This window comes from Mycteria americana, chromosome 7 (genome assembly GCF_035582795.1).
Source record: "Mycteria americana isolate JAX WOST 10 ecotype Jacksonville Zoo and Gardens chromosome 7, USCA_MyAme_1.0, whole genome shotgun sequence".
In the NCBI taxonomy this organism is placed as follows: Eukaryota; Metazoa; Chordata; class Aves; order Ciconiiformes; family Ciconiidae; genus Mycteria; species Mycteria americana.
In genome coordinates, this window is record NC_134371.1 from 11,379,171 (window position 1) to 11,405,651 (window position 26,481).

The window sequence follows — 26,481 nt, forward strand, 5'->3', positions numbered from 1 at the left end:
CCCACGTGCGTACAAAAGTATAGAAAGCCCCGGCACCACGGCACATCCGTGGCCCCCCCCGGCACCCCCCACCGGCCCCGTACCCCGAGGCAGCAGTTCACAGTATAAAACTCAGTCCGATAAAAGCCGGCCGGGGAGAGAGAAGAAAAGCTCCCCGCTCCCCAAATTCCCCCCGCCGCCCCGAGCCGAGGGTGCCGGGCATGGGGCGGGGGCACCGCAGAATACTCGGAGAGATTTAGCCATGCCAAGGGGCAGGGGGTCCGTGCCCGAAAGGGGACCCCGGGGTGGTTTTGGGGGGGAACATGCGAACAACCAGCCCCGCAGATTCAGTCCCGTCAGTTTTGGGGGGCACGTGTGGGCATGGGGGCAGGGGTTGGACCTCCCTAAGCCCTTCCCCGCGCCCCTTCCCCGCTCTCATGCAAAAATCCAGGAGGGCAACGATGTGGCCAAGCGGGGCCGGGGCACGGCGGGGGCACACTGGCCGGGGGGGGCTGTGGTGGCCCCCCGAACCCCCCCCTGCGCCCGGCTAGCGAGGGGGAGCGGCGGCAGGGCCTGTGCCTCGGCCAGCACGGGGTCCGGCCAGGGGGCGGCGGCTGGGGGGGCTGGACCCCCGCCAGGAGAGGCAGGGCACCCCAGGGGGGGCATCAGGGCTCTTCGGCCTCCTCCTCCTCCTCCAGCGATGCCACCCCAGAGGAGGCGACGTCGGAGACTTTCCGGTGGAGCGGGAAGTCCTTGCTCAGCACCACCTCGTCCTCGGCGGGCAAGAGGCAGGCTTCGGTGTAGGACACGGAGTAGAGGGAGTCCTGGCACCGGAGCCGTGCCAGGCCCCGCAAGGCACTTTGGCTGGCCGGGGGGGGCAGCTTGGGCAGCAGCAGGTCCTCGCCCCCCAGGGAGCCCAGCAGTTTGGCAGTGAGTTCGGAGGGGGACACCATCTCCAGGCTGCAGAGGCTGGAGCAGAGGGTCTCGGGGGAGAGGGTGTGCGAGGAGTCACTCTCGGGCTCGCAGGAGCCGTGACGCACGCCCAGCTGGCACAGGTGGCCCTGCAGCAGGTCTCGCAGCAGCGCGCTGGCTGGCACCGTGACGGGCAGATCTGCGGGGAACCAGGATGCCCGGGGTCAGTCCGGGGCTGATGGCACTGGGGGCTGCCAGCTGCCCCCCCGCCCTGTGCCCCGCAGGATGGGAGCAGTGGGATGGGAGCAGCCCCGTGCCAGGCACCATGCCCCCTTTGCCCACAAATTGCTGCGTGCGTGGCACTGGTGACCACCAAAGGACAAGTAAAATACACCCTGGGACTGGGGAGGGGGCTGCATTGCAGGGCTTCCCCATCCCCGGCACGGGCACCACTGGCCCTGGTGCCAGGCAGGGGCACTGCCCCATACGGGGGTGGCCAGGCTGGGGAACGTGGCTGGGCATCGGGCACCCCGCTCCTTCAACCCTTGGCACTGGCAGGGGGACACCGGCAGCAGGACGCTGACACCAGCAGCGTGACACCTTGCCCGCCCGGCCAGTGCCCGCTCCCCGTTGCGCTTACCGGCGGGCTGGGAGCTCTCTGTGGAGGGCATGAAGTCCTCGTCGTAGGACTCGTCGTTGGAGTCGTCTCCGTCCACCGAGGACCAGGCTCGCAGTTTGGCCTCGGCAATGGCAAACTGCTCCGCCACGCCTGGCACGGGACAGGCGTGGGTCACGCGCGCACCAGGAGGTGCCCCCAAAATCCCCCTGCCCCGGCACCTCTGTGCCCACGGTGCCGTGGCACCAATGGATGGATGGATGGACAGATGGATGGATGGGGACAACCCGCCCCACCGCCCCTGCCCTCGGCCGCGGTGGGGGAGCGTGCCCGCCGGCTGTGCCCTGCGCGGTGCCCACCGGCAGCGAAGCGTGCCTCCTGCTCGCCCTCGCTCAGGTGGCAGTAGGAGCTGAACGCGCTCTCCAGGGCGGCGGGCGGCTCCACCGGCTTGCACCAGCCCTTCCACTCGATGAGGTGGGCGACGCGGCCCTGCGCCATGGCCGTTGGCTTCGTGACGTGCTCCTTCACCACCTGCGAGATGCCTGCGGGATGTACCCCTGCGTCAGCACCCCCTGGGCACCCCGAGTCTCCTCCATGGAGCCTGTGACCCTGGGACCAAGCACCCTCCACCTCCAGCCCTTGGGACCTGGCACCCCCATGCCCTCCTCTTGGGTGCCACCAGGGACACCTTGAGCCCCCCAAACCCCAGAGGGGTGACCCCAATGCCCTCCCCAAGAGGCCCAGCCCCCTCGCCCACAGGAGACCCCTCCTTCCCCGGATGCCCCCCCCGGGGACCCCTGCGCCCCGGGCCAGGCGAGCAGTTACCGTGCAGCGAGGAGCGGGCCAGGGCGGCGATCTCCTGGATGGTCAGCGCGCGCCGCGACTTGGGCAGCATCTCGACAGTGTCCTCAACATTGACCTGCCGGAGCGGGCAGGGGCGTCAGGACCCCCGGCCGCCCTGCCCACCCCCTGCCCGCTGCCTGCCACCAGTCCCCCTCTGGGAGCCCCGTGCCCCGGGGGGGAGCTCAGTCCCACTCAGCGCCCACCCCACGGGGCCTGGGGTGTCTGTGCACACGCGTGTGCTACAGGCACACGCGCACATGTGTGCAGAGGGGTGGTCACAGCCGCTACACGCAGGGTGGTGGGTACAGGCACACCCCTGCCTGTGTGCAGGCTCCCACGCTGTGAGTACACCTGTATGCTGCGACTGCCTGCACACGCACTGTGCACGCTCACACCTGCACTCTTCTACATGCACGCATGCCCATGCGCACACAGACACGCTCGGTGCACACACGCCTGCACGTGCCCACTCACGTAACCCAGTGTACACACACACAGACACTCATACACACGCACTGGCCGTAAACGCACGCGTGCACTTGCTGCACACACACGCACACTCACACACCCGCTCACTGCAGCCAGGGCCACCCTCACCCCGCACACACGTGAACTCACCGCACTCACACGCGTGCTCACCGTGCACCCTCCATGCGAGCATGTGCTGCACACACACGTGCACTCGCTGTACACACACATGCACCTGCACACGTGCGCGCACACACACACACACGCACGCGCGCGTGCCTGCCCTGTGCTAGTGGGTGCCACTGAGCGTCCTCCCCAGCTCGTGCACACACACGCACGTGTGCAAGGCCACCGTGGCCGGGCTCCCCAGTGACCGCTCCCTGGCAGCACCCGCTGTGCCAGGGCACCCCACCACGTGTCACCGTTGCCCATCCCGGCCGTGCCAGGCCCCGAGCCCGTGGCCACAGGGGGAAGCGATGCAGGATTTGGAGGCGCGCAACAAATTGCATTGCCATGGCAACGAGGCACCATGGACTGATTTCTCCCAGGATACAGCCCGGCTCGCGGCTGACGTCAGAGCAGCCCCGGAGCCGGCTGCGAGCTGGCACAGACAGGCGGGCAGCGGGGCGGAGGGCAGCAGAGCCCATTGTGCCCACGGCCACGGCCAGGATGGGTGCCCCGCTGTGGGGTACCGGCACATGGGCACCCTGGCCGGGCACGGCTGGGCTCGGCAGTACCTGGAGGAAGTCCTGGCTGTCGAAGGAGGCCTGGCGTGCCAGGCGGGGCAGCGGGCGGGCAGCACTCAGCGGCGACAGCGCTTTCACCTCCTTCCACTCCACGCACAGCGTTGTGTCCACGGCCACTGTGGGAAGAGCCGGGGAGGCATCAGCACCTCTGTCCCTCTGGCAGCCCCCTCAGCCCCCCACCCCAGGGTAGCGGCTTCTCGCCCAGTCTGAGACCAGACACAACTCATTGCAGGGCCACGCTGGAGCAGCCGGGGGCTGCGGCACAGGTGACTCACGCCCGGGCAACTCTTCGCCTGTGTCAGCGGTAACGCACGGCCCCAGCCTGGCACCAGGGACCGGGCGCCCATCCTGGCTTGGCGGCTGTTTCGGAGGGGTGGGGGCAGCTGGACCAGGCTGGGGGGGACGGACTGGGCCAGGCGCTGGGTGCATGGAGGGAGGAGGCGCTGGGCCATGCTGCGGGGGGCTGGGACTCCTCCACCCCCCCTCCAACACCCCCCTCTCCAACACCCCCCTCTCCAACACCCCCCTCCCCAGTTCCCCATCTCTGGGGCGGAAGGGAAAGGAGCAAAAAGAGGTGGGGGGATAAAAGCATCTGCACGCGTCCTCCACTCCGACAGCCCGCCCTCCTGGCACCGGCACCCCAAATGGATGGGTCCCTGCCCCCTTGGGCACTGACTCTCAAGCACCGGGGCCAGGGAGGGTCCCCTGTCGATGCAGCCCTGAGGCCAGGCCAGCTCCAAGGGGCTGGGGCAGGATGTCCCTGAGGAGCCTCATTCGCCCTGCACCGAGGTGGGCCCGGCTGACGTAAACCAGCCGTGAGGTGGGATATGGGGGGGCGAATGGTGCTCCCCTATCTGGGGGTAGCCCCTGGCTCCTGGAGAAGCTGCCGACAGCATTGCTCCCGCCTCCAGCTGTGGGCAGGGGCACGCCGTGGTGATGCCCCAGCATCAACACCCCTGCCCCCTAGCAACAGCCCCCCCCAGGGCCCCCCCAGCGTGTCTGCAACACCCCCAGCACCGTCCTGGCGCCCACCGGCCGCAGCCCCCAGAACACCCTCGGATGACGTCCACAGCTCCCATCGCCCCCATCCCTCCTGCAGCACCCCCGGGACATCTGCGGCACCCCCACAGCAACCTGTGGCACCCCACACCCGGCAGCACACCCCTGCCATCCCCCACAGCCCCTCCAATAGCCCCTCCAACACCTCTATCCCCCGCCATAGCACCTCCGTACCCCCCCAGGCCTCTGTCCAGCACCCCAGTCCCACACCCCCTTTCCAGGCCCCTGCACCCCCCACACCACCTAACAGCTCCCCCAAAGCTGCACTCCAGCCCCTCCAATCGCCCCAGTCCCCCCCATCGTCACCCCCCTATCTCCCTGCACCCCCTGGGCCACCCAGCTGCCCCAGAGCACATCCCCAGGCCCCAACCCCCCGTCTGTCCATAGCCCCCATCCCCCTATACGCACCCGAGTCCTCCAGAGCCCTCGAGCTCCCTTATCCCCCCCCCAATCCTTAGGCACCCCGATCCTCTGTGCTCCCCTCCCCACTTCCGTACCTCCCTATATCCCCCGGCCCCCATAAACCACCCCATACACCGCTGCCCCCTCCCTAGACCCTCAGCTCCCCCACAGCAGCCCCCCACTTTCCCGTATCCCCCAGCCCCCGACACCCTCATCGCGTCACCCCCGCGCCCGCCTCAGCAGCCTCCCCGCCCCCCCCCAGCGCCCCCTCCCTCCACATCCCCAAGCCCCCCTATGCCCCCCGTACCCTAAGACCCCCCATGGGCCCCAAACCCCCCCCCCCCCCCCCGGTCCCAGCCCGCTGCCGCTCACCCACCGATGGTGGTTTTGGAGCCGATGCAGCCCATGCTCCCGGGGGGGCCCCGGTGCGGGCACTACCGCCGGCTCCGCGCCGCCCGCATCGCCCCCCGGCCGCATGGGCGGCCCCGGGCAGCGCCCGCGCCCCGCCGGAGGGAGCTGCCGGGCCGGGCCGGGCCGGGCCGCGGTGCGGGAGCCCCGAGCGGTGCCTGCGCCGGGCCGGGGAGCAGCACGTCCAGAGACGTCACTGCTGGGGGAGGAAGAGGAGGGAGAGGGGGAGGGAGGAGGGAGGTGGGGAGGAAGAGGAGGAGGATGGGGAGAGGGAGGGAGGAGGGAGAGGGCGGGAGGAAGGCTGGGGAAGAGGAGGCAGAGGGGGACGAAGGCTGAGGAAGAGGACGGAAGGGGAGGATGGGGAGAGGGAGGCTGGGAGGAAGAGGAGGAAGGGGAGATGAGGAGAGAGAGGAGAAGGGGGATGAAGGCAGCCGGGGAGGATGGAGGAAGAGGGGGGCTGAAGGAAGAGGAAGAGGGGGATGGAGGAAGGGGGGGGGGGGAGGAGGATGGACGAAGGAAGAGGAGGGGGCTGAGGAGGAGGAGGAGGAGGAGAGGAAGGCCGGGCACCGCGGAGAGCGCCGTGCCAGCACCGCGGACAGCGCCGCCCCGCCCGGCCCCGGGGCGCCGCCGCCCCCGCGACCCCGGCCCTGGCCCCCCCCGGGGCCCCGTGCGAGCCCCAGGGGGGACAAGGGGCAGGGACCCTCCGGCAACACGGCACCCCTCAGACCCGGGCCTGCCCACGAAAGGGGGCTCTGGCCCTGCCTGCCCCCCCCGAGGGGCTGGTGGTGCCGGAGGGAGCACTCAGCCCCTGGCAGGGGCTGGGGGTCCCGGCAGGCTGGAGCTGGGTTTCGGGCAGGTGGGTGCAGGGTTTAGGACATCACATCTGACAGGAGATCCAGGCCAGCACTGATGCCAGGCTGAGGGGTGAACCTGCAGCTAAAGATGTCTGTTCATTCTGAAACCTACTGATGGCAATTAGTGCTGCAGTACCTTTTCCCTGGCACAGCGGGGCACAAGAGGGTGCTGCCAGGGTGCCAGCCTCCCTCTTGGCAAGCAGGGTACTGGAGCAGCCCAAGGGCCTCCCTCTTTACTCACTTGCTCCCAGACAGGGGGAGCTCCTGGCCAGTACCCCCCCACAGGCCCTGCTGGCCTTTCCTTGCCAACTGCTTCCCAGCATTAGTGCTGCCAGGGTTGCAGCTCAGACAGATCAGGCTCTAATCTGGGGAACAGCCTCCGGTTAATTATTCTGTACCCTCTGGGCCACGGCCAGCGTGACTCAGCAAGAGGCAGCCCAGCGCACCAAAGACCAGCCCCCCACCCTCGCCTCCCTCCCCAGCAGGGATACCCCCACCAGGGACCCCCAGCAGGGCTGGGGACAGCCCAGGCTCGCCCCATCTCCACCCCACCCGCAAGACAAGAAGGGCTCCCCCCTCCCCCCCCCAAGAGAGAAGGTTGTGGGGGGGAGCCCAGCTCATCTCTCCCACCTCCTGCCCCGAGACAGAGCCCAAGCAGACCACACAGGTCCTGCCACTTCTGTGCCCGCAGGAAGAGGAACGCTTGGGGACACTGGGGCTCTGCTCCGCAGCCAGGGTGCTGGCAGGGCTGCCCGCTCCACCACGGGACACCCTGTGCCAGGCAGAGCTCCAGGCAGATCCGACCCCCTTGCCCCCCTCCCAGCCCCGGGGTGGTGGGTACCTACCGTCTGCCTTGGGGTGCCGGGGGAGGCTGGCCCCTAGGCTGGCACCCCCACGCCAGCCCAGGCGCAAGGGACATGGGACGGGGGGCGGCAACAGCGGCACACGGGGCGTTATTTAGCAATGTTCTTTTATTTCCAGTTTTAAGGTGAAAAGATGCCTTTAAATCTTCAATTAAATACTCCATAAAGAAAAAAAAAAAAGCAAAAGAAAAATTATTTACAAATTCACGTGACCAGTAATTGAATCCTTGTTTTAATAATTACACGTGCGGCTCGTCACATCCGGCGCTCTATAAATACAGGGGACGCGGATGGGGGGCCGCCCCGTCGGTTGCCCAATTGTGGCCTTAAACATTTGGGAGGAGGATGGGGGCTTTGGGTGGGGAGGAGGGGACTCAGCCTGGCCCAGAGAGAAGGGGTCACCCCCCCTCCTCCCCGGCACCCTCCCCAGGTGTCAGAGCAGGAGCTGGGGGGGGGGAATGATTTATATTTAAAATAAAAAACCATAGGCAGGGGGGTCCAGGCAGTGACGGAGGAATAGAGAGAGGACAGGGGAGGGGGAGAAATCACGCTCCTGTCCCCAAACCAAATTTAATTCAGTTTATATATATATAATCTCTCTATATTTCAGTACGAAGTGGGGAGGAGGAAGAGGAGGGGGGAGAGGAGGGGAGAGATGTGTCCCCATCCTGTCCCCCTTCCCCATGACATGAGTCCAGGGGTGCTCTGCCCCACTCCCAGAGGCCCGCTGTGCCTGCGCTGGGAGGGGGGAGAGGAGGGGCCCCGAGGGGACCCACCGCGACAGCCGCCTCCGTCAGCATCTGTTTATTATCATTGTGACAAACTAGTACAGGCCTCGCAAACAGAACCGGGGCGGGGGGAGAAGGGAGAGGAAGAGAACTGAAAAGAGAGAGGGGGGCTGCGGGGGGCACAGCAGGTCCCTCGGCCCCGGCGTCAGCAAGTCCAGGGGGGCCGGGGGTGGGAGGGGATGGAGTCGCTCCCCTGGGTGCCTCACTCTCTCTCTCTCCCCCCTTCCTCCTCCTCCTCCTCACAGCTGCTCAGTTGTTGTCCGACTCATCCTCGGCTTCCCGGAGCCAGGTGAAAAAGGCTGTCACCGATTTGAGAGCCACCCCTTTGCCCTGCTGCTCGGCCGGGTCCTTGCTGGACTCCCACTTGTAGAAAGCCTCTTCCTTGATGACATCCTCATCGTAGAGGGCGTCAAAGAACATCCGCAGCAGGTCTGGGGGGGGGACAAAGGGAGACCCCTGCCATTCCCCAGCCACCAGCCACCCTGCTGGGGTGGGGACATGCCTGCCACCCCCCTCCTCAGCCCACCGTCCCGCGACACTCACTGGGAGGCTGGTCCAACTTCACCACCAAGGCTTGCAGGGCATAGAGTGCCTGGAGCTCCTTCTGCTCATCCCGTAGGTACTTCTGCAGCAGCTTGGCTTGGTTGCGGATGACCAGGGCGTCCACGCGGTAGGGGTTCTCGACTGCGGGAGACTGGGCGTGAGAGGGGGGGCGGCGTGGGGAGGGGACACCCCCCCCTCGCCTCCCCCTGGTACTCACAGACAATGGCCGAGTGGCACACAGACGTCATCAGGGCCCTGATAAACGTGTTGGACGAGACCTGCTGCTCGCTCAGGTTGGCCTGGAGGAGGGAGGGTAACGGAGCTGTGAGGTGGGGAGGGAGCCGGGAGGGAGCCCCCGGACCCGTGGGTGCTGCGCCCACACCCTCACCTCGATCCAGTCGTATATTCTTTGGTTGTTCGGGTTCTCCTTCAGCAGTTTGTCCATTTGCTTGCACAGCTCCTCCGAGGTCAGCTCCTTGCGGCTCGGCGTGTCCGAGCTATCCCCCATTGTGTACTCCAATTTCTGGGGGAGCAGACAGACAAGCTGTTAAAGGCAGCACGAGGGAACACCACGCTCCCAGCAGCAGGATCCCCCAGGGTCTCCCCACGGCCTGTCTCTGCCCCTCGCTGCCGCTGAGCTCCCACCTGCTCTGTGACAAATTTGTTGACATCCTGGTCCTCAGGCAGGAATTCCTTCCAGCTCAGGCCCCCGTCCCGCCACAGCTTGCCTGCGGTCTTCTGGCTCTGCAGGACAGACAGACAATCGGCATCAGCACCCCATGCCCTCCATCTCCAGGCAGGGGGATACTGCGGCTCGGCCATGCCACCCCCGTGGCCTGGTGGCAGAGGGGTTCAATCCCTCCATGCCAACTGCCCCCTAAGCAGGCTGCCGGTCCCCAAGGCAGCGGCCGGCAGCTACGCAAGCCCCGTGCACTTACCATGCCCTTGCACAACAAGCCCAGCACCTCGACCAGCAGCGTGGTGGCCTTCCCAATGGGCACCAGGGGCTTTGTTATCTCCCTGCGGGGCACAAGAGACCTGGTTGAGCTACCTGCCCCCAGGAGCCCCCCCCCGGACCCCGTGGCAGCACCGCAGAGGGGCACGGCCCTCACCTGAACAGCTCCTCCATGGGGATGCCTTCCTCTTGCAGGATGGGGGTGATGAGCTCGGCCAGGTACAGCCAGATGTGCGGGATATCGATCTCCATGTCTTCTGCGATCTCCAGGATCTCTCGCAGCCTGCAGGGCAGAGGGGGGCCGTTGGGATGCAGCAGCCCCCGTGCCCTCGGCTGGGAGGGACCTCGGGAGGTCTCTGTGATGAGCCCTGCTCAAGGCAGAGCCAAATCCAAAGCCGGGCAAATACCAGCTCAGGGTCAGGCTGCCCCGGCTCCTCACCCTTTGTAGTACTGCTCCTTGGAGAGCGTGCCCGCCTTCACCAGCTGGCACAGCAGGACTCCCATGTGCTCACGGGAGATGGTGCTCCTCTCCAGCGTGGACTCGATGCCATTCTGCACGAAGATGTAGAGCGAGGAGGGGCTGCCCAGCTCCTGCACGCACTGCAGGGCCTCCTGCAGGGAAAAGGGGGGGGGTCAGTACTGCCCCATGGCCAGCCCCAGCTCCCTTCTTCCTCATCCAGGCACCGCCGGCACCCTGCCCAACAGCGCTACCGCCCAGGGAGCCATATGGTGCTGTGCCTGGCCACCCCCTCCTCTCACCTTCATGTCATTGATGTGCAGGTATTCCTCTATGATCGCCTTGGATTTCTTCTCCAGCTCCTCTTCCGACAGCGCGGGCTTGGGGGACGCTGCAGGAGGTGCTGTCTCTTGCTTAACTGCAAGGAGAGAGCAAGGATCAGGCACCACCTGGGGCAGGCAGAGCCCCAGGCCGCAGCCAGACCCCCAGGACACCGCTCCTCCCCAGCTCACTGGTCTCTCGGCTCCTGTCCCGTTCCTCCGTCATGCTAGCAGCCTTGCGCACGGCCTCGGGGCCGCCCTGCTTCTCCCGTTCTCGGCTCCTGTCCTCTGTCTCTTTGCTGAAGCTCCGCTTGGTGAGGGCAGACCTGTTCCTGTCTGCCCGCTCCCCCCGGTCGGGACGCTCTTGGCGGTCGCTGCCCTTCTCCGAACGCGACTCCCGGTCCCCTCTGTCCCCAGCCTTCTCTGACCTGTCGCGGCTGGAGCTGCTCCTGCATGGGAGGAGGATGGACACAGCGTGAAGAGCCCATCGCCACCCTCCCTGACTCCAGACTGCAAAGCTCTGCGAGGCAAGGCTGTCCCACTCCAATCCCAGCCCCTTCCAGGGCCTCTTCTAGCACTTGACCACCCTCAGGGGAAAACACTTTTCCCTGTTTCTCCCCTGTTCCAACTCATGCCCTTTGCCTTTCGCTCTGTCCCTTGGGCATGGCTGAGCAGAGCCTGGCCCCATCCTGCCCACACCTTCGCCCTGCTGCAGACTGTGGTGAGATCCCCCTTTGTTTACCTCCTTCTCCTGAACAAACCCAGCTCCAATTCTCCTTGGGGACCTCGTGCTCCAGCCTCCACAGGACTCCCTCCAGCCCATCAATGTCCGTCTGGTCCCAGGACCCCCAGACCAGACCCAGCACCCAGGTGTGGTCCCCCAAGTACCAAACAGTGGGAAGAAAGCCCAGGGTGGGGTCAGCCTTCTTTGCCGCAAGGACTCGCCACTGACTCCAAGCCCCGCCAAGGCCCCATCCTGCCACAGGGGATTATTCCAGCCCAGATGCCATACGTTTGCCTACATATTGACCAACCACTGCCCGATTCGGGGGGTTCCTCCCTGGGCTGCAGACCAGCACGCCCACACGCCAAGGCAGGGCTGGCCCCTCACCTCTGCACCACGCGGCGGGACTCCAGGCTCTCGGCAGGCGTCGACTGCTGGAGCGCTGAGAAGCGGTTCAAGGTGCTCGTGGCTGGTCGCCCTGAATCAGATGCTGGGTGTGAAAAGAGGGGAGTCTCAGAGTTCGGCACCTCCCCGGTACAGGAACTGCCGGAGGAAGGATCCCTCCCTCCCGCCCCGTCCAACAGCACCCAGCCAGCCCCACACTGCCTACCTGAATCTGCAGGCTTCGCGCCAGACCCTCCGCTGCTGCCTTTGCCCCAGCTCAGCCGCCCGCCCGGCGCAAAGAGCTGGTTGTTGGAGTCAATGGATCCAGGCTGCAGGTGGAGAGACAGAGTCAGCTCTGAACCCCATACCAAGGCAGGATCTGGGCCAGGCAGCCAGCTCAGCTGCCCACACTGCACCCCCAGCCTCACCTTGGTGATCTTTGTTAGCCGGCTGGTGTCGATGGGCCGGTTGCCCTTGCTGATGGGCACCGTGTTCCAGCCATCGTCTGCGACCAGGCTCCCGCGCCCACCTGGGCACAAGGGGGACAGACATAAGGTGCAGCCCAGCCTCAAGCAGTGCCCAGCGGGAGCAACCCACCCCTGGCAGCCTCAGGTGCCCCCAAGCCTGGGCACTCACTGCTGGAGGATGGCCCGGGGGGTCCTCTCCTCTTGTCCTTCGACATGAGCTGCTGCACTTTGATGTGTTCCCGATGCTCCTCCATCTCTGCTTCCTTGTGGATCTGGTCAATGGTTTTGGGGCCCTGGTCTCCTCGCCGCGGCACCCAGCTATTCTGCAGAGGGCAGGTAAGGAGGGAAGAGGGCACTGAGCTGGCTGGAGGACGGAGGCAGAGACATTCCCCCTTCCCAGCCATCCCAACCTCAAAGCCTCAGGCCGGTCTCCCGCCTCGGCCATCACAGCTCCCCATGTGATGTGGCAGCTTTTGGCACAAAAGGGCTCAGTTTCTGGAGCCCCCCTGCATTAAACAGCCGCCGGTTACTGTGTGCCCACTACCACTACCATGCTAACCAAGGGCTGGGGGCTAGCATGGTGTCTCTGGGGCTGGCCACAGGTTACATACCCACCTCTCCCCTCCCAGGGATGCATGGACTACTGGCACTCAGAGGACACAGGCCAGCAGCTCCATGGGACCAAGCAGGGGACAGAGGACAGTCCCTGGGCAATAGCAGGCCATGTACTTTACCTGTCTGAGGTCAATCACATCCTGCAGCATGAAACGGATTCGGGATGACGTCTTCTTCTCTTTGATGATCTTCTCCATCTGATTGAAGTACTGGTCCATCCTGGGCTATAGAGGGACAGAGTCACGGTCACATTCCTCCCAAAGGCAAGGGCAGGGCAGGGCAAGGCAAGGCAGGGCAAGGCAAGGGGTACCTTGGCCTTCTCAAAGTCCAAGTCCTTGCCAATGGTGGTAAGCAGGCGACAAAGGCACTCAAGAGACTCCTCATCATGGTTTTTGAGCAGCTTCACCACGCAGTCATGCATGATGGCCTCCGTCAACATCTTCAGTTTGAAGAGCTCTCCGATGAACTTGATGTTGCCCAGGGATCGCCGGCGGGCCTTGTCCCGCGCCTCCTCCAGCTCGTCCTTCATGCGTGCCTTCTCCTCAGGCTGCAGGGAGGGCACAGCAGGGCAGCTCAGAGCCCAGAGCCGCCCCGAGGATGCCCACGCCAGCCCTCAGCCGCAGCCTCCCACCCCAACTCACAGCACTGGCATCGTCCATCTCCTTCTGCCGCTTCTCAAAGATTTCATCATCGTCCTTGTCCTTCTCAAACTCCTTCTGGCAGCGGTTGAGCAGCAGCTTGCGGAAGTTCACAGTCACCGTGGGCTTGTCTGTTGTGGGCACTTTGAGCTGAAGGGAAAGGTACAACCCAGGCAAGGAGCATGAGTCGTGTCTCCCCCAAAAGCTGGCCAGCTAAGGCCCAGGCACTGCTCAAACCAGGGAAAAGTCACCCTACACCCTCATGATGCCCTGCTAAGACTCTGGACTTGGTCCTCCATCCACACGCCCCAGTTTCTCCACCCCGCACAGAAGGACCTGCACTCTGCTGAGCTCAGCCAAGGCCCCCAAACAAATCAGTGCCAGCTTGGCGGGAGACCCCCCAGCTCCTGCTCACCCCCATAAGGCAACGGCACATGTTAGCATAGGCAACAGAGAAGTTTGGCTCCGAGATGGCCTTCTCGAAGACGAGGTCGATGACACCCTTGAGCCGCTCCTCCGTGTCGATGGACAACTCCATCACCTGCTTCATCAGCTGCTGGAACATCTGGGGCGTCAGCTTGTTGAGGATGCTGCGGACGCGGCGGAGCAGTTCCTGTGAGGACACCAGGGTCAGCGAGAGCCGGGCACGTCCCCCCCTGCACTCCCATAGCCCGCCTGCCCCAGCTCCCACCTGCGTCTTGATGTTCTCAGGATCCTCCTCCTCGGAGGCACGCTTGCTGCTGGGTTTCCAGGCCTTCTCGGCCTTGTTCAGCTTGACATCCTCATTGAGGGACACAGTGGCAATGATTTTGCGGGGCTCCTTCCTCTGGCTCTGCTGGGAGCGGCGGGGACCCAACCCTGAGGGCTGACACGGGGAGAAGAAACTCAGCTCTTTGCTCTGGGACCAGCCAAACTGGCTCCCGGGGTGTCCCCATCCGCCTGCTCAGATCCTCAGCTCCATCACGGACATCAGTGGCCCAGACACAGTGGCTCGAAGGCTTGATCATCACGGAGAGGCGGAGGGGGACAGCGTGGGTGAAGCAAGCAGATACTCACCAGGCCCCGGTTGCCCATGACAGGCCGGCCGAGGTTGGCGAAGGAGGGTGTGAAGTCAGGGCTGCAGTTCATGCCACTGAGGCGGATGGGGTCGAGCGCCCGCAGTGGGGTCTTGTTGGCCTGTGAAGGTACACAGGGCTGAGGATGCCCGGGGGCAGAGGAGCGGGACGGATCCATCCCCCAGCCTCAGCGCCGGGACAAAGAACTGGAAAGAAGGCCCCAAAGGTGCCCCCACACACTGACCCCAGGCTCAAGGCTCGTTGCAGATGCTGCAACAGGACCCCGAGCACAGCAGGTAAGTCCCTGCCCTGCCTTGACAAGGCACAAAGAGGAGCCACACCCCCACCTGGGCACCACCCACGCTCCCCCAATTTCCAGGGCCGCACCGACCTTGTCCAGCACCACATCCGTGATCTGGGGCAGCCCCTCGGGTTTCTGCATGCTGACAAAGATGAACTGGAAGCCCAGCAGGAACTCCCGGTCATATCGCTTCTTCTCCTCGGGGTTCAGTGGCTTCCATTGCTCTGCAGTGGGGGGCGAGAGGGAGACCCTGATGTGGCCTGTCCCGTATCCTCCATGCCGAGCTGCGGCAGGTCCAGGCCCACCCAGGGACCAGCAAGGTGGCATGTAGACAACTACAGAGCTGCCCCAGCCTGGTACGCCATAAGCACGATGCTGCTCACTTAGACAGAAAGCCTGATGCCACCAGCTCCCTGCCTGCTGCCAGGACCCTCGCGATGGGGCCTCTGTCTCCTACCCTGTGCCAGGCTTCGGGACAAGATGGGAGGAGAGCGTGAGGTTTAGGACAGCTAGACCATGCCACCCCCACCCTCCCCACTGCTGGGTCCAGAGGTGGTGGCTCCAAGTGGAGGCCTGGGCCAAGGCACTTGCTCACCTTCCTTGTAGCGGTACTTCTGGTCAGCAGCCTTGCCCTTCTCCGGGGCCAGCTTGTCCTCCTTCTCCTCCCACGTCTCCTCCGACTCTTCCTGTGGTCGGGCAGGGGCTGCGTCCTCTGCTTCGCGGGCAGGGGCGGATGCGGGGGGCTTGTTCTCCGCCTCCGAGGCACTGTCGCTGATCTGAGACTGCATCGGGAGGGACAGGGACAGCGGTCACCCCAGGAGCCTGGTCCTGCACCCTCCACCCCGCACCCAGGCGTCCGCCCCACCTCAGATCCTCATTACCATCACAGAGCATCAGTGGCCCAGACACGATGGCACAAAGCAGAGTTCATCACAGGAGGAGACAGGACACAGGGTGACCCCCAGACACCCCTGGGACACTCACCTCTTTAAAGGCATCCAGCAAATCGCCTACTGCCTCCTTCTTGTTCAGCTCCTTCATCCTTCGCTTCTTCTTTGGCACCGACACGGCGACTGGGAGGAGAGGCAGGGGGGTGAAGGACAGGAACCCTCCCAGTTCCCCGCGTACCCTGACACCAGCTCGGGGGTCACCAGCAAGGCCCCAGTAACACCAGGCAAGCTTCAGGACGGGGCCATGGGGAGCCATGGGGACGTAGTGCTGCCACCCCAGCACAGCCCCTGTCCCCAAACACACCGTGTACCCACCTGGGCTTCTGCAGCCCTGCGGATCCTACACACAGCCCCCCGAGGCACGCCGCTCCCTAAGCGAGCACCCCAGAAAACACCCTGTACAGACGCACCTCACACCTCTTCCCCACCCAGCCGCTGCACCCCGATTTACCCTTTGCCTCTCCGAAGCACCCCATCCACACCTCTTCTCTAGCGCAGCGCTCCCCATCCTCCTCAGGGGATCCCTGCAGACGCCCACACCCCTCTGCAGGGCAGCCCTTATGGGGACACCCCTGTACACACCCCTGCGCCCATATACTCTCCCCTCCCTGGCACCCCTATACACCACCCCATACGGAGGTGCTCCCCAGCAGCACATCTGCCCGCAGGTCACCCTCCTATAGCCCCCTGTATCCCTGCATAGGGTGCTCTGTATGAACACGTCCTGTGTACCCTTCTCCTCCATCCTCCCCCAGTACCCCTATGTAACCCCACGCTCCTGTGCAGGGTGCTTAAAAAAAAAAAAAAAAACAAACACCAAACCAAAACCCCTATCTTCACCCCAGCACATCCTCAGGGCACCCCACTTTCCCCAGGCACCCATATGTACTTGCATACCCCTACGCAGGGTGCCCCACACAGCTACAGCTCCGCAACTCCCCTGCCACCCCTCCACTTGCTGCACCCCCCCGTGCCCCCGGACGGCTGGGGACAGCCCTCAGCTACAACCCCAACGTAGCCGCCCCACACCCCCGCATAAGGCATCACATAAAACACGCTTCCCTCATGGCACCCCATGACCCAGGGCACCCCACACATACACCCCTCTATACCCACCCATACTCCTGTATATGGATGCATTCCCCACACATCTCCCCCCATCTCGCCATCCACAGGCACCTTGTGTCCCCCCCAGCACACCACACCCACGCGTCCTGGGTCACGTAACCCCGTCCCCCTCTCCGATACCCTCCCTGTACCCCATGCCTAGCACTGCACCTGGGTGATGCCCCCCCCCCCATCACCCATCCTGGGGCACCCTGTGGCCCCACGCGCCCCAGCCCAGCATCCCCAACCTTGTGTGGTCGCCTCCGACGTCTGCGAAGGGGCAGGGACCGGGCTTGAGCTCCGCTCCTGGGCCTCACCAGGGCCTTCGCTCTCCTCCTCCTCCTCCTCCGCCGGGGGGGAGGCAGGGGTGCCGGGCTGGGCCGGCTCCTTGGGTTCCGAGATGGGGCTGACATCCGACTCGGGCTGCTCCTCGCTCGGCTCCGCTTTGCCAGTGCCCTCCACCCCGTTGGGCAGGGGCAGCTCTTCGGGCTGGGCGATGGGGGAGTCCAGGGTGGGCGTGGGCACCGGTGTGGGCACCGGCACCGGCTGGCACACGGGCGCCTCGGGGACCGGCTCAGGGGCCTCCTCTAAGACCCCGTTGGCCTCAGTGGCGGGCTCGGGGTAGGGCTCTTCCCGGGGCGGCGGGGGGCTGGGGGAGGCGGGTTTGGCGGGTGCTTCGGGAGCCTGCGGTACAACAGGCGGCGGCGACGGCGCGGCCGGCACCGGGGGCACGGCTGGCATCGGGGGGACAACGGGCACCGGCGGGGCCTCGGGGGGCACAGGCGCCTGCGGGGCGGGCTCCGGGAGGGGAACGGCGACCTCCTCCTCCTCCTCCACGGCCACGGTGTCCATGTCGGGCGCGGGCACGAGGGGCAGCTCCACAGGCCCTGGCACTGTAGTGATGGCGCTAAACGTCTTGTGGGGGTCGGGCGGCGCCTCGCCCAGCTCCGCTTTAGTGTCCGCGTCCACGGGGGGCTCCATTGGCACCAGCGTCACGGCCGAGAGCACCACGGGCTCCACCTCGGGGATGAGGGGAGGGGGAGGCGACGGGGATGCCGACTTGCTGGGCTCCAGGGAGACGGGCTTGCTCACCACCAGCGCGGGCTTCGGGCGGTCATCTGCAAGGTGGGTGACGTTAGTGGGGGGCTCTCCGATCTCCTGCTCACCCCGCATCACCCCGAGATCCCTCCATCTGCAGGAGGGGTAGGGACAGATGTGCCAACCCACATCACAAAAGGGTGATGGGGACAACGGGGGTCCTCCAGTGCCCAGGGGACAGCTGGGGTGAGCAGACATCCCCCATAAACTCTCCCGGACCCAACATGGGGACACCAGTCCCCAGGTATGTAGGGAACACGTCTGACCCCACAAGCCCCAAGTGAACTGAGGAATGGTGGGGCTGGCATCTCACACCCCACGGTGCCAACAACAAGGAGCCTGGCAGCAGCCGTGCCAGTTGGCACACCCCGGTGCGGGCACTTACCTGGCCGGACAATAACTGCTACATGGGGGGTCTCTCCGTTGGCCTGGGGCTCCAAACCGCTTCCAGCCTGGGGGGGGCAAAGAGGGAGTTCGGCAGGGCCCCATGCACATCCCACTGCCCCAGTCAGGGAGTCAGGGGGTCCCCTTACCTGCGGAGGGGTGGGGGTGGATGAGGTCCTTCCTCCGGACATAATTTCTTCAGTGATGTCTTTGCCGCCTTGGTTGGGGTCTCGTATCCGGATCTGTCCGTGGGTCAGGGCAGAGAGGGGGAAGCTGTCAGTGGGGTGGGGAACACAGCACACGGGCCACCACCTTTCCCTGGCCCCGACACCCCCAGGACACCCCCTTCTCCGAGGGGAGAGGCGAGAGGCTCATTCAGCACTGTGCCTGCCCTGGCCACGCACAGCTTGGGGAGGGACGAGTGCCACCTCCCCTCCCCACAGGTGACAGTGCCCCACAGACACCAGCCTGTCCCAATGCCCGGCAGGCAGGGACAGCGTGGGGCAGGGTGAGCCTAGCAAGCCATCGTGCCAGGCAGCCGGAGCCAGCGCCATGTCCCCAGGCCAGTGCCCATCTCCAGGGGTCGGGGGATCCCAAGGCATAGGGGCTGCAGGGACTCCCCCTGCCTGGGGGACAGCACAGGGGACCGGCCTCAGCATGCAAAAGTCACAGTGAGCTCCGTGCCACCCCAGGCACAGCCCATACGCCCGCAGCCTCACCGGCCCTGTGCCTGCTGTGGGTGCAGCAGGAGCCACAGGGCACCCTGCTGGGGGCAAGTGGGGGGACACACGTGGGTCCAGGCCTCTGGTGGGGGGCACAATGCAGCCAGGGGTCTTATTCTCCCCACCCCCAAACATGACCTGCTCCCAGGGCAGCAAGAGCAGAGCCCGAGGGGCACTGAGGCCCCTCTGCTGAGGAAATGCCAGCATCCCCCCTTCCCAGCCTGGCAGCACCCCCTACCCCCCAGCACAGGGCCATGCCGGCAGCCGCCCGGCTCCCCACTATAAATAGGCCCCACGCGAGGCCTCCAAGCGCCGGCATCTCCGGGAGCAGACAGCAGTTGGCAGCCGCGGCACCCCCGCCCCCCCAGGAGCCATGACTCAGCACAACGCTGCCCGCCGGGACGGCCAAGGTCGCCGGCACCACCGCGCACCCCGGTCCCCTCGCTGAGCCCCCTAGCCTGGGGGGGAGGGGGGCACGGTCCCACGCCGCCCCCCTTCCCCGGCATGCTACACCACATCCCATCCCGCACACCGTGGGCGCCAGGGGCTGGCACGGTCCCCTCCCGGCAAGGCCCCCCATGCCTGGAAGCAGATAGCTCCTTACCGTCTTGCGCTCTCGTTTTGGGGGGATCGGCGGCTGCTGGCTCACAATGACCTGAGCGGTGGGGACCCCTGCCGGGAACTGCTGCACCCCCTGTGCCGGGTAATAAGCACCCGCTGCAGGAGAGGAGAGAGCGTCAGACCGGCCAACCCAGATCCTTCAAGCCTGTCCTGGGGAACCCCCGATCCCCCCAACACAGGGGTCTGTCAGGAGCCTGGGGAGCCCGTGCCGCTCTGCAGCGAACCCCCATCACATCCGGCCTAGATCGTCCCAACCCGCCTGACAGGCCTGACCGAATTCCTTCCCTGTGAAGCACAGCGTCCCAGCATCGTCCCCACGCCCAGCCGGGCCCCGCGGGCGCCCGCCGTGCCCACCGGCTCCACGCTACCGACGGCCCTGCCGGGACGCTCGGCCATGCTGGGTACACGCGTCCCGGCTCCGCGGATGGCTGCCTTCCTGCCGGCGCCCTTATCTCCCCGGGGCCAGCACCAGCCCGAGGGCGGCACCAGGCAGCCCCGTCCGCGCCCTCCATTCACACCCAGGCCGAGGGGCTCGGGCTCCCCGCATAGCCCAAGCCCCTGCCGAGCCCAGCCCGGAGGACGGAGCCGTGCTGGGGGCCGGAGGCAGAGCTGGACCCCATCCAGGGCTGGCACAGCCCCCAAGACATGCTCCGCTCCTCCCAGGGCATCCGTGAGCATCACCCCCAGAGCAGTGCCATGGGGATGGGGGGGGGGAACAGGCACAGCTGGGCTCTGGCCCCCTCCAGCTCCAGTGCCTTCCCCGCTGCGCTGAGCCTGGAACTTGCCCAAGGTGCTCTGGGGACTGCCCCGTCCCTGAGCCAGGGACCCCTCCCTCTGCCCCGGGGGACACAGGGGCACCGGACAGGCCTCGCACCCTGGGATGGGCCAGGTGCAGGGGGAGGGAGGCCCCGAGCTGCCCAGCCCTGGGGACCAGAAGGGCCAGCCCGTCTCGCCCGTCGAGGGGCACACCATGCCAGGTCACCCACCCAGTCTTGTGGGCAAGGGGCATGCTGCTGCCAGCTCCCCTGGGAACAGCCGCACCCCCAAAGCAGAGGCGGGGGGCAAACCCATCCCGGGACCCCGCAGAGACACCCAGGGGATGCCCCAGCGCCAGGCACAAAGGAGTGGCTGTGCCCTGGCCCGAGCACGGGAGCCGGCCGCTGCTGGGGGGCACCTCCCTCCTCCGAGGGGCCAGCTGGGCCCCAGGACAAGAGGGAGGGAGGACGGGCACGTACCTGGCTCAGGAGAAGCCCATCTCTGCCCCGGTTATGCTTTGCTGCCGTGCCGGGGCCGGGCCGGAGGCCTCGGCTCACATTTCTGTGTCTGCCGGGCCTCCCGGGACCGACCAAGCCTAAATATAGTCACAGCCCGGGTGGCCACATGTGAGCGGGGGGAAGAAGGGGGGGCTGCTTACACCGCCACTCCCCAGCGCCAGGAGCAGCCCCGGCACGGAGCAGCCCCAGCACCCCAGGCTTGGCTTCTTGGGGAGGGGGGAGCTGAGGTGGAGTCAGCAAGCACAAAACTGCTCACCACCTTGACGGTCAGCGAGGGGGAGCAGGGGATAAAGTCTGCCCCGGCCCTCCGCCAGGAGAGTTAAACATTAAACGGCCCCGATTTGGAAAAGGGCGGGGGTGGATGGACCGGTGGGACACGATGCACAGCTGTCAGTGCTGCTGGGAGACGGGCAACACCCCCTGCCCCCCAGAACAGCCTGTAATGGAGTCACAGAGATGGCCCCAGCGAGCTGGCAAAGGCAGAGGGGTCTGTCCTCAGCTCCTGAGCACAGGGGGTTGCAGGGAGGCCTGAAGCAGGGGAGCAAAAAAAGAGGGGGGTGCAGGGGCTGGAAGAGCACCAGGGAGAAGAGCAACCCCCCCATCCGTACCGTAAGTCCCGAACTCTGTGGGGCTGGCTCCAGGGTAAAAACTAGGGGCGCCGGGCTGGACCGGGTACTGTTGGGTTGGGACGACGTACGTGGAGCGACCCTGCAGCAGGGGAGAAGGAGAAAGGTTCAGTTACCTCCCCTGCAGGGCACAGACATACCCCCAAACCACTGACGTACCCCCAAACCTGCCTGTGAACCAGCTGGGTGCCAGGGCAGGGAGCAGGACGCAGGCAAAGTGGGCACCAGGCACCCTGGGGGGCTGCCACGGAGGGGGACCAGCACTACCTGCTGCCTCTCTACAGAGCCGGGCAACACCCCGCTCAAATCAGTGGGTGCTCAGAGGGGACCCCTTCCGCCCTCCAAAAACAGACCTGGGCTTCAACCCCGGGCAACACAGCCCACCAGTGCCCACCCCAGCCCCCTCCCGCAGAGCCCGGGGCACGGCCCTCACCTGTCCGGGAATGTAATAGGCTCCTTGGGAAGGTGTGTAGGATATCTGGGAGGGTATCATCATCACCTGGGAAGCGGCTGGATACACATGGGCAGGGGGGCCGGGCCGGGCCGTCGTGTTACTCTGCACGCGGGACGCGCTGGCGGGAGGCTGCGCCCTGTTCTGGTAGAAATGCTTGGGGAGAGATGGGGCACGGCGTCAGGTGGGGCACCAGCACCCACACCCGGCACCGATGCACACAGGGGGAGACCCCCCCCCCCGCTGGGATGCAGTCCCCCCCCCAGCCCCTGCGCTCCCCCCCGGCACCGTCCTGTCCCCACGCACCTGCGGGGCCGCCTGGGTCCACTCGACCCAGCTCATGCCCGGCACGGCCCCCTCCCAGCCCGACGGGGGTTGGCAGCTCCAGCGCCCGGAGCCGGCCACGGCCGCACGCAGCTCGGCGGCGGCGGGTCCCGGCGTGCTTCACACCGGTTCCCGGAGCTCGCATTGAATGCTGGGACCTGTAGTCCCGCCGTGCCGGAGCTGGACAGCCAGGGTGTGCGGAGCCGGCTATTCCCCCCTGAACCATGCCGTTCATCCCAACCCGGCTTCTTTGCCGGGCAGGAGCATCCCCGGGAGCAGCAGCTCAAGCCCAGCAGCGAGTGGGCAAGGAAGGGTCCGCACACGCACCCCGGGGCAAGGAGAAAGCATTACCTGAAGAGACCTGAATCCTCCCTGTTAGCAAGCGCACGCATACAGAGGGAAAAGGGGAAAGAGAGAGACAGGAGTTACCCGCATTGGGACAGGGCTTGGACGCAGGGTGGCTGGCAGAGGAGAGGACAGGAGGCTGGGGAGCCCTTTGCCTGGTGCCCACATCCCAAATCCACTGGGGTCCCCTGTAGGGACTCCCCAAGGGGTAGGGAAGAGTTTGAGGGGCTCCCAGCCAGCATAGCCAAGGACGTCACCAGATCTGTCCCCAGCAGCTCCTCCGCACAAGAGGGCTGATGGAGATCCAGAGCCTTGCACGGCACCGCAGGGCCCTGGGAGACCCCCACAAAGCGGGGAGGAAGAGGAAGACGAGGATGAGGAAGGGCACAGGCAGAAGCAGCAGCCTGGGCCAGGGTTAGCACAGGCACAGCCACATGCTGCAGGCTTCATGCAAGGAGGAAATTGGGGAGACACTGCAGGGAAACCCCCCCAAAGTCAAGCGGGTGTCCCCCACTTTCCCCAGACCAACCCGTCCCCCAGCTCTGGGGTCCCCACATGCTCCCTGGCCCCTTCACGCCCAGGGTGGGTGTTTCTGTGCAGTGTCAGGGCAGGGTGCTCAGCATGCGGGGTGGGGGAAGCGGGTTAGTACCTGCTGGTGAATAGCCCGAGGCCCTGCTGGAAACTGAGAGAGGAGGAGAGGAAGGTTTGGGGCAGGGGAGGAAGGAGAGAAGAGCAGTCATCACTTGGTGGGCACCCCCGGCCGGAGGCGTCTGCCCTCCCACCCCAGGGCCAGGAGGTCCCGAGGCAGTGGTTGTGGTCCGGATTGCGGGTGCGCTCCCCCTCACAGGCGCACACCAGCCCCGAGGGGCACCACGGGGCTCCTCGCACCCCTGGGCACTGCGGCGGTGGGGGCTACTCGGCCAGGAGGCAGAAAGCTGCTGGATCCCCCCCATCACCCCCTCCAACCCAGGGCAAAGCCCTTACCTGGCGCGGCTGAGAAGGCGTATTCATTTGTGAGGTCGGTGCCGGGTTAAAAACCACAGGTGCCGTCTGACCGGGTGGGAATGTCGGCTGGAGGGAGGCAGGGAGGGAAGGAGATGGCACCACTGCCCCCGGCACAAACTGGGGAGGCAAAGCTGGGTCCCCCCCACCCTGAAGGGGCCGGTTACCTGCGGCAGTCCAGGAGACGGGGCAGGGTGCGGGGCTGTCGGGGCTCCTCCTGTGGGCTGTGGAGCTTTGTTCATTTCATGGGGTTGTGCATAAGGATCCCCTCGCTATCTACGGGGACAGGGACAGCAGGCGTAAGCCGGAGACAGGCAGCACCCCGGGCATCTGTCTCTTGTTCACGTCAGCCCCAAAAATGGGGCCTCTCCAGCCCCTGACACCAGCCATGCCCCACGGACAGCATCACGCCAGGGCACAGACCCCCAGCCACCCCCTCCTACCCCACTGGGGCACAGGGAGAGGGTGAGCACCACCAGGCTGCCCAACCCAGGCAGGTCCCCGCGCCCTGCGGAGCAAAGCCCCCCATCGTGCCCCTAAACCCAGCTGTGCCCGCCGGCAGGACTGACCCCCCCCGAGGTGACCCCGCAGAGCCCGGCCGGGTGCCCCACACAAGCAGGCACCGGTGCCCGTGACCTGTCGCCGGCACCCAGGCCACCACCAGCTCCGGGGGGCTGGGTGGGCCGGCGGCACCCCGGCGTCAGCCGTGCCCGGCTCCACCCCGGCTGACCTACTAAGCGCTTCCCCCGGCCGGCCAAACCTGTTCCTGCCGGTGGCAGGTCCCCGGCGTACGCCACAAACGCCTACCGGGGAGGGCAGGGAGCAGCTCCCGCGTCCCCCCGCGTCCCCGACGCTCCTGCCCGCTGCCCTGCCCAGGGGAGCCCGCAGCCCCCCGCCACCGCCGGCACCCAGGCGGCCCGGGCACCCTCCCGCCTGTCCCGGGAGGGACTTGGCAGCCGGTGCTGCTCTCCCCACCCCAGTGCAAAGGCCGACGAGGCAGGAAGGAGAGGTGGTGCCCCCCAACCCGCACCCTACCGGGGATCCCCCGCACCCCGTGGCACCCGGCGAGCCCGCTGCCGGCCGGGGCACCCGAGGGAGCAGCCGCGGTGCCTCCTGTAACCTGACGCCCGGCCGCGTCAGCGCTGCCGGCCCCGCCGGCCCCCAGCCCCGCTGCCGGGCACTGCCAGGCACGTCCCGTCCCACCGACGCCAGGCCACGCCAGCACCCCCGGGCCACGGGGTGCCCCGACCCCCCCAGGGCTGTACCCTAGCATGGGGCGGGGGGGTGGGTGGCACCCCATCACGGGGGTCCCCCAGTTGCAAGCCCAGTGGAGATGGGTCCTGCTGGGGTTTCAGGAGGTGGCAGGGGCTGGGCTGCACCCCCCCGTGCTCCCCTCGGCCCCTACTCACCGGGGCCGCCCGGCATGCCTGCCCTGCCCAGCCCCGGGATGCGGCAGCCTGGGCCACCTTAGGTTGGCCTTGGCACCAGTCACCCCAAAAAAGAGGGGGGGGGGGGGTGTCACACGGGAGAGGGGACGCCCGGAGACAGCCCCGGGACGGGCAGACCCGGCTTCCCCGGCCCCCCACCGCCGGCACAACCGGGAGCGAGCAGGATACTCACCCCCCCGCGGGAAAAACCTGGGCCGGCTGAGCGGGCCTGCAGAGACCGTTCATCCGACTGACTTGGAGAGAGGAGGGAGGGGGGAGAGAGAGATCAGCCCGGGCCCCGCCGGGGGGGAGCCCGCCCCGGGCCCCGCACTGCTCCCCCTCCCCGCCCCGGCCGGCCCAGCGGTGCCCGGGGCGAGGCAGGTCCCGTCCCGGGGTGGGGGAAGAGGAACCGCCGGGGGGTTTTGCAACAGGAGGAGCCGCCGTGGCCGCTGCCTCCCCCGCGCCGGGAGAGGCCGGAGCCCGCGGCCTGCGCCGGGCCCGCAGCCGGGGCGGGGGGGTCCCTGCCCGAGGCCTGGGCAGCCAGGCCCCGTCCGAGCGGGGGGACCGGAGGGTGGAAGGCAGGGCTCCGCGGCGGCGGGGGCTGACTCGCCGGGCGCCCGGGGGAAGGACAAGGCGGGGGAGCGGGGGGGGGGGGGGGGGGAACGGGGGCGGGGGGTGCCCCCGGCGGCGGGGCCGGGCCGGGCCAGGCCAGGCCGCGGCGCCGGCCCGGGAGCAGCCGGCCCCACCAGGCCCGAGCCCGGCCTCGCCCCCAGGCCGAGGCGGCGGCCCGGCCGGCTGCCGCTGCCGGCTCCGTCCCGGGGCGGCGGGCAGGCCCGAGGCGCCGGCACCATCTTGGCGGCGGGAGGGGGACGTTGGGGGAGGCCGCGGGGGGGCCGAGGCGGCGGGGCGCGGCGCGGGGCCCGGTGCGGCATCCGGCGGCCCCGCTCCCCCCCGCGGCGGCGGCGGCCTCTGCCAAGGACACGTGTCACTGCCGGCCGCCGCCATGGCCCGCGGCCCCGCCGGCACCGGCAGCGGCACGGGCGGGCGCGGCGGGGCGGGGGCGGACGGGCACGCACCACGTGCGGCGGCGGGCCTAGGCGGGCGCGGCGGCGGGAGCACGTGCGCGGCGGCGGGGCGCACCGGCCGGCACGTGGGCGCGGAGCGGCGGCGCGCGGGACCACCGGGGCGGCGGGGCCGGGCCGGGCCCGGCGGGGAGCGGAGCGGGACGGGACGGGACGGGGCAGGGCAGGGCAGGGGGGCGGCGGCGGCGGCGGGGCGGCGCCCACGTGGTGGCGGCGGCGGTGGCGGCGGCGCGGCGGGGCCCGGCGGCGCGAGGCCCGGGGCGGCGGCGCGCGGCCCGGTACCGGTACCCCCTCCCCCCACCCCCACCCGCCCCCCCGCGGCGCGCGCCCGCCCCGCCCCCGCCCGTTACCTTCAGTCTCCTTCAGCGCGCGCGGCCCGACGCAGCCGCAGCGCAGCGCAGCACGACCATTTCCGGAGCCGCGCCGCGCGCAGGGGCGGGGCCGGGCGCCGCCGCGGGGGAGGGGCGCGCGGGGGCGGGGCGCCGCCCTCCGCGCCTGAAGCCGCTCTGGTCGCCGCCCGCGGCACGTGACGCCGGCGCCTCGCCCCTGCCGCCGCTGTCACGTGGCGGGGAGGGGTCTCCGCTCGCCCCGGCGGAGGGGTGGGGCGGGGAACGCTCCCTCCCCCCCCCGCGCCGCGCCACGCCTCCCGGATGGCCACGCCCACCGCTTCG

At 67.5% G+C, this 26,481-nt stretch overlaps 2 protein-coding genes and 2 non-coding genes across 9 annotated transcripts; all 4 read right to left on the reverse strand.

Annotated features, from left to right (window-relative positions):
* Positions 1–73: 73 nt before the first annotated feature.
* FAM131A (family with sequence similarity 131 member A) lies at positions 74–5,873 on the reverse strand. Its single transcript, XM_075506989.1, is given in 7 exon segments — positions 74–1,090; positions 1,532–1,660; positions 1,867–2,049; positions 2,333–2,426; positions 3,556–3,680; positions 5,402–5,445; positions 5,447–5,873. Coding segments are annotated over 7 exon segments (1,077 nt in total). The 5' UTR covers positions 5,503–5,873; the 3' UTR covers positions 74–644.
* Positions 5,874–7,240: 1,367 nt separating this feature from the next.
* EIF4G1 (eukaryotic translation initiation factor 4 gamma 1) lies at positions 7,241–26,302 on the reverse strand. Of its 6 annotated transcripts, none has more exons than XM_075506979.1 (33): positions 26,161–26,266; positions 24,922–24,982; positions 23,469–23,577; positions 23,284–23,370; positions 21,613–21,786; positions 21,162–21,261; positions 19,263–19,375; positions 18,086–18,178; positions 17,938–18,004; positions 16,703–17,572; positions 15,382–15,470; positions 14,993–15,179; positions 14,488–14,621; positions 14,098–14,217; positions 13,733–13,906; positions 13,457–13,654; positions 13,045–13,191; positions 12,714–12,950; positions 12,523–12,627; positions 11,958–12,111; positions 11,750–11,850; positions 11,548–11,650; positions 11,325–11,427; positions 10,406–10,662; positions 10,196–10,311; positions 9,876–10,048; positions 9,594–9,719; positions 9,420–9,501; positions 9,127–9,225; positions 8,870–9,004; positions 8,699–8,780; positions 8,482–8,622; positions 7,241–8,369 (listed from the first exon to the last, which is right to left on the reverse strand). In XM_075506979.1, exons 3-33 carry the CDS (start codon positions 23,541–23,543, stop codon positions 8,188–8,190), a joined length of 4,824 nt encoding a protein of 1,607 aa, XP_075363094.1. In that variant the 5' UTR covers positions 23,544–23,577; positions 24,922–24,982; positions 26,161–26,266; the 3' UTR covers positions 7,241–8,187. The 6 variants fall into 6 exon arrangements, with proteins under 6 accessions (XP_075363094.1, XP_075363092.1, XP_075363089.1 ...); XM_075506977.1 differs by having other exon boundaries at positions 11,325–11,415; positions 14,098–14,235; XM_075506974.1 differs by having other exon boundaries at positions 14,098–14,235; positions 26,161–26,265.
* Positions 13,981–14,055, reverse strand: LOC142413254 (small nucleolar RNA SNORD66). The gene has a single exon (XR_012776718.1). It is a non-coding gene; the product is annotated as a small nucleolar RNA SNORD66 (small nucleolar RNA).
* LOC142413253 (small nucleolar RNA SNORD66) lies at positions 15,260–15,336 on the reverse strand. The gene has a single exon (XR_012776717.1). It is a non-coding gene; the product is annotated as a small nucleolar RNA SNORD66 (small nucleolar RNA).
* Positions 26,303–26,481: the final 179 nt, after the last annotated feature.

Bases quoted from the DNA above. Each gene is read 5' to 3' on its own strand.
- EIF4G1 (XM_075506976.1), bottom strand. From the start codon at position 23,543: ATGAACAAAGCTCCACAGCCCACAGGAGGAGCCCCGACAGCCCCGCAC. The intron at 11,851-11,957 runs GTGAGTGCCCAG...CCTTGTGCCCAG, and splicing joins CCCCGGGCCATCCTCCAGCA to GTGGGCGCGGGAGCCTGGTC. The intron at 10,049-10,195 runs GTGAGAGGAGGG...TTTTCCCTGCAG, and splicing joins TGCACATCAATGACATGAAG to GAGGCCCTGCAGTGCGTGCA.